We start from the raw sequence: 6,362 nt of genomic DNA, 5'->3' as shown, positions 1-6,362 counted from the left end.
TATGTCATGATCGACAGTACCAAAGGGAGCATTGTGATCGAGTAATATTTATGAGGTGTCGCAGTTTATAGCTAGTAAAAGATCATTTGTCGATTTTGCAAGGGATGTTTCAGTAGAGTGGTGTGCCCTAAATCCGGGCTGAAAAAGTTCAAACAGATTGCTAGAGGCCATGTGATCAGTAAGCTGTTGTGTTTCAGTAATTTTCTAAATATATGGGAGATTTGACACCAGCCTATACTGTAATTACAATGACTCTCAGGGTTGAGGTTGTCGTTTCATTAATGGTCAAATAACGGCTGCCTTGAAAGCTGCAGGTACAGTGCCTGAGGAGAGTGATAAGTTAATATTTAAGATGGAAGGTCCAAAGATTAAAAACAGCTCTTGAACAAGTTTCTTGAACAAAGAGGGTTGAGCAAGCATGTCATCTGTTTTGTCATCATGATTTTTGTGAGTCTATCAAGGGATACTTCCCAAAGAAGAGAGAGGCAACCAGACAGGTATCCGCCTTAGTGCCCATATTAGTCTCAGTGATCGTAGAATTCAACCAAACTTGAGGTGAAAAGGGGAGAGTTGTTGGAAGTACACTGCGTTTGGGTTAGCGTTGCCACTCCATCAAATAAGTATTCAGGGTTATTATTATATCGACAGATTTTTCTGGTTTGTTTTTTGCTAAAACGTACGCCTGTTTGTATTTCAGTAAACTATCGCTCCATGCCTTACGGAAGACCTCACGAAGACCTCTCACGCACATTTTGGTGACAATGACTGCAAGCTTCGCTATTTAATCCACAGTTACATTCCAAATCATAAATGAAGTTAAATATTGTTGTAAACTACAAGGCAACTACTACTACTCGCTCACTCAAAACCTGGAAATGCACTTCCAGCAGCGTGTGAAAGCTTATGTTTACAAAGTTATCCTCCAGGAAATGGGCCAGAACACAGCAAAGGTGACAGTGGTGCTATTAAAAGGTAGCTAAATCCGGTAAATCCCCAACCAATGTCGCTTGTGTGTTAACTGCAACCGTATTCAAGTTTCCTTATTCACGATTTATTTTTTATTTTTTTCATTCTAGACAATTTTAAACCACAATAGACAACATTCATATCCCTCATGAGTAGTCGAAAACCCAATACATACAACTGATGATACATCAATAAAAAGAAAACCATCCAAACACATTTGGTCACTTAATTTATTCCTTTAAAGAGGCAAACAGCAGTTCGTCGAGATAAAGACAATCTTCCCCCTCGATGATGTACTTCCATCAGAGACATTACAGGTTGTCCGTATTTGGTCCAAGTGAGTCATCACTTGAGGTCAAAGCATTTAATAGATGTAGTTGGTGGTGTGCAGAGACTGCATGGAGGCCTGGTTTGCCGAGCCTGTGGCCTTGTACTCTCCTTTAGCAGCCAGACCGTTGATCTGAGGAGAGAGTTAATCATCAGCCAGGTTAACCTGCGCCACATTATGTGACAAGCAGCTTTTGACAAATCATTTACCAGCCAGAATAAAGTTGGGAAATGCAAGATAAGGGTAAATTAATATCTCGCATGTGTTTATTACCCTCTTGGCGAGCCCATCGCCGCCACTGATGCTTACCTTGGCCCTTTTGCAGAAAACCTCCTGTGCAGCAGCCTTGTTGGCAGCTTTGCCCTGCCAGGCTGCAAGAGTGGACGCCTGCAGCGCACGGCCATAGGAGAAGGTGAGCTTCCAGGGGCGATTGAGCACCACCTGGTTGATAGCGTTCAGGTTGAGCGAGGCCTCTTCCTCACTCTGGCCCCCAGACAGGAAGCAGATGCCTGCAAATTCACAGGAAGTGACATTGACAAGTGAAGCAATGATTCCCCACTTGTGTGCCGTGAGAGATCATCCGCTTCCACTCGATGGCAGAAAGTATTATGTACTTTAAAACTGTGTACCCACTTTTTGTGACATGTTTGCTAGTGTGTCATGAGATTTTATCTGAAACATCTTAACATATGTCGTCTCCAGGCAAAACACTCACCCGGCACGGCTGCTGGCACGGTGCGCCTCAGAGCCGTCACGGTAGCCATGGCGACCTCCTGAGGGGTGAACTTCTTGGTGCAGGAGTGTCCAGCGGTGACCATGTTGGGCTTCAGCAGCGTTCCCTCCAGATACACATGGTGATCAGACAGAGCCTTGTACACAGCAGCTAGAACCTGAAGAGACTCATGCTTTTCAGAAACATTTGTTCATTTAAACTTATTCGACAGATGACCTACCCACCTTCTCTGTGACATACTGGCATCTCTGCAGGTCATGGGCTCCATCAGGAAGAATCTCTGGCTCCACAATAGGCACCAGTCCATTCTAATGAAAGAGATGAATGTGTTTCTATTACCTCTGCCAAGGAAGACATACACCACATGCACTACTGCTCCAAGAAATGTTTGACATTTCTGACACATTTTTAGAGAATAATGCACAAGTCTTTACACAATTCAGGCAAATACAGAAATCTAGAAGGCTGCTGATTCATATTAGCATTGTTCAAATTCCACTGAGAGCCATTGTAGTACTTGCAAATTGGGTGTCATTTCTATTGAGTGGGTGATGCCAACCTGTTGACAGATGCTGGCATATCTGGCCAGTACGTTGGCATTCTCTGCGATGGCAAGAGGAGTGGGGCAACTGTCTGAGATCTTAAGCACACACCTCCACTTGGCAAAGTCACAGCCGTCCTTCTTGTACTGGGCACAGCGCTCCGAGAGGCCATCGAGACCTGTGGACAAAAGGCAAAATGAGCATCCTCTTCTGCAGAAGACATTTTGTGATGAAGCTATTTTTACCTTGTGTGGTTGTCTCTCCATCTGTTCCGTTCAGGCCAGCGGTGCCCTTGTCTACCTGAAGGAGGAAACAGCCATCAACTTTCAAAGTAAAACAAGCCAGTGGACTGTGAGCCGTGTCCCACACCTTCAGAAACAAGGCTAAAGAAAAATGCATTCTGTAGCCATCCTTTAAGGAATGAGCTACACAAAGGATATTCAATTCAAACTACAAGGACATAATAATGTGAATTAAGGACCTGTATGCCTATTGTATTCCAATAAGTTTTAAGGAAGGATGGTAGGCCATAGTAAATTAGCCAATATAACTTTGGAATTTCTATCTTTGACGGACTCCTTCCACGCTGCCATTGCGCAAACTTATTTCTACTCGAAATGGAACGTGCAACTGCAGTAACAATAGTCTGTGTGAAAAATGATCCCTGCCAAGCTTTGAGGCAGAGATTTTGCTTCAATCTTTTTTGTAATTGAATTATGCATGTTATTCCATTAATTGTTACAGCCCTTGTTGGTGCCCCATTTTCTTTCATATACAAATTGGGCACATGCATCTGTAAAAGTCAAGTGTACAAAGGCAGCCTTTGAGTGAAACGCCCCAGTGACAAGCAGTTTACACTCCTCAATGTACAAGAATTTGTGAGAGCACTGCCCCCTCACCTTGATGCCCACAACAATGCCCCTGTCTTTGATGACTTGGGGGAAGGGCTTTCCGCTGTCTGACTTCTGGTAAAGCGTCTCATGGAACAGAATGACCCCTCCTATGGCGTCAGGGACGGGATCGGCAGATGTGAAGAGGAGGTCGCGGAAGCAGCGACGGTTTTCCTCTGTGTTCTCCACGTTGATCTTCTGGAGACGCTTTCCCATGGTGCCTTGAAGGCAAGAAGAAAATTAGTGATTCCCTCTCAACTTGTTGTTTTAAATGACTCTTGCCCTCATGTGAACTGACCAGTAGACTCATCTGCCGCCAGTATTCCCTTCCCCGGGGCCACAATCTTCTGGGCGATTTCCGAGAGCTCCTTCTTCTGCTCCGGAGAGAGGGATGGGAATTGCTGAGCCATTCTGGAGGGGGAGAAACAGGTTCTTTAGGAAGTGAGCAAGCCAAGCTCTTTAGAAAATATGAGGAAGTTGTTGTTTTAGCTCTGTATCACTGACTGCCTGCTTTACGTCACCTCTGTAAATGTTTGGCTTGCTTAAACCTTCAGGTTTTTCCCCTCTCTATAATGTGCAACCAGTGGTGGGAAGTAACAAAGTACAAAGAATTTCTTCGGTATTTGACTATTAACTTTCTGACGTTTTACTTTTACTCCCATCTGAAAACAGATGTACTTTCTACCCCTTACTTTGTCAAAATAGGCTTGTTTTCATTTTTGCAACCTCAGCAGTTGATGACCTGATGTAAAAAAAGACATAAATAAAAAGGTAAAGTCAACCGTGGTTGAGCTTTTGATTGATTGAGATCTTATAAGGTGAAAAAAAAACAGACAAGCACAACATGGGGGAGCGTGAATCGGGGAGCATTAATGAGGACGATGCAATAGATTCGGAGAAGCAAGCCATTGTCCATCCATGGCCTTATTTAAGGGAATTGTTTGATGTTGTCGGCTCCAATAATGATTTGTGGTGAATATCTGGTCTTCTGCCAGTCTAAAACCCACCATTTTCTGGCAATAAAATACAAAAACAGTTTTTCCCCCCATTGTGCCAAATAGTCACGTATTCTAGTTATTGTGGGCTATAATTGACAGTAAGATTTCATTTTTACTTTTTCTACTGAAGTAAATCTCAGAGTCTGTACATTTTTATTTGTACCAGTCTTTTTGTTTTACTCAAGTCGCAGTACTTAAGTAGAGTATCAATACATTTGCCACCTCATATGTGCAAGTTACACATATTCGTAGTACACTTTTTTTAAGGACCATGCATGTATATAACAATACGAAGACTCAATTGGAAAGACGGCAGACTTTTACAAATCAAAAGTTATTAACGTGGGCTGCTTGCAGGGTTTTCCTTTGCACAAAGCCACGCGACTGACATGTTTGAGCCATGCTGACGCGTCAGCATTCGCTCAAATGGTCACTCAGTAAGCAAAGGAGGATCAACAGGATTTAGCTTGTACAAGTACACACCTCTCGGAGCAAGTTTGGGAAACTTTAAACCGCTGGGAAAACGTTCGGATGACATCCATAAAATGAGGCCCCTCTGTCCCCACCCTACCCCACCGCAGCCCACCCGATCCACAAAGAAAGAGCAGTCAAAAGTGGAACACTTACTTGACAGGAGGACCGATGTGGCGTGGTGTCACACTGACAACGGAGGGCGAGGGGGGCGCCCAAACGCGTATTTAAGCGAGAGAAGGAGGCGCTCCGACTTGTGATGTGGCGAGGCGTGCCGTCACCCCGGAAATGCAATTGGCCCAAGGCGGACAGCCATGGGCGGTGTGAGGGGGCGTCAATAGTGCTCCTTTGTGGACTTTGGGGCAGGGGGGCAGGAGTTAAAACTGTCAAAGACAACACAGTGTAATCTCAGCAAAAAAAAAAAAAAAAAATGACGCTAGAATTTGGCACACAGTCAAATAATGCAATGTCGCAATAGAGGTTTCTGTGCTTGTTTAGATGTGAAGATACTGCGGGAGATTGCATTGTGGAGTCACTGTGCGTGTGGCTCAATTATGATCCATCTGCTCTCTGCTGTGCTTATAAAAGTCAACATTCACGCACTCGGCGACGACATGCAACAACTAACCAACAGAACAAGATGAGAGAGGACAGGACAGGACAGGATGTGGGAAATGAGCAAGGTAGTGCTACTGATGAGTGGTGCGGTGGGATTCTTTTTATGGTGTTTAAACACCTGTAAGAACCTGTGAGTTGATATTATATAACTTGTGTTATTATCAGTGGTCCTTCATGATGAGGACTGTCTGACCTATCTATCTATCTATCTATCTATCTATCTATCTATCTATCTATCTATCTATCTATCTATCTATCTATCTATCTATCTATCTATCTATCTATCTATCTATCTATCTATCTATCTATCTATCTATCTATCTATCTACATATTTACACGCACACCTATATATATGCAGCTACACGTCCCAATACATTCGTCCAGGTAGTGTATATCACCTATCCTCATATTATAAATCTTCCAAATTGTCATTTCTAGTTGAGTTGTCGAGCAGAAGTACGATTTGCTATGATTGTCATGCAAGTTGTTTTGAGGTAAATGCCATGCGTCACTGCCCACCAAACACGTCCTGCACAAATTGTTGACACTGGAGAATCGTTTTTTACACAATATGGACTCTGCACGGGGTGCAAAATAGCTTTCTGTATTGCTGATCACAGTTCAGTCAAGGGTCCATGAGTCGCTTTTATATAAGGAGTGAGGAAAAAAACAGGGAGGAAAGTGAATTGTTGGACTCAGAACTGACAGAGAAAACCATGGTATCCCTCTAATCTGACAGTTAATCAAGTTTTACTTCTGTCAATAGTTTTGCAATTCAGATTTTAATGGTAATCATACATGTTATATACATGTGC

At 43.3% G+C, this 6,362-nt stretch overlaps 1 protein-coding gene across 1 annotated transcript; it reads right to left on the bottom strand.

Annotated features, from left to right (window-relative positions):
* Positions 1–1,178: 1,178 nt before the first annotated feature.
* aldob (aldolase b, fructose-bisphosphate) lies at positions 1,179–5,238 on the bottom strand. The gene is made up of 9 exons (XM_061787149.1): positions 5,085–5,238; positions 3,758–3,870; positions 3,469–3,680; positions 2,815–2,869; positions 2,587–2,747; positions 2,252–2,335; positions 2,010–2,184; positions 1,604–1,803; positions 1,179–1,426 (listed from the first exon to the last, which is right to left on the bottom strand). The coding sequence occupies exons 2-9, from the start codon at positions 3,867–3,869 to the stop codon at positions 1,331–1,333; spliced, it is 1,095 nt and encodes a 364-aa protein (XP_061643133.1). The 5' UTR covers position 3,870; positions 5,085–5,238; the 3' UTR covers positions 1,179–1,330.
* Positions 5,239–6,362: the final 1,124 nt, after the last annotated feature.

The sequence above is a fragment of the Phyllopteryx taeniolatus genome, chromosome 10 (assembly GCF_024500385.1).
Source record: "Phyllopteryx taeniolatus isolate TA_2022b chromosome 10, UOR_Ptae_1.2, whole genome shotgun sequence".
NCBI classification, from domain to species: domain Eukaryota; kingdom Metazoa; phylum Chordata; class Actinopteri; order Syngnathiformes; family Syngnathidae; genus Phyllopteryx; species Phyllopteryx taeniolatus.
Note: the sequence above shows the minus strand (reverse complement) of the source record. Positions and strands in the feature narration are given on the sequence as shown.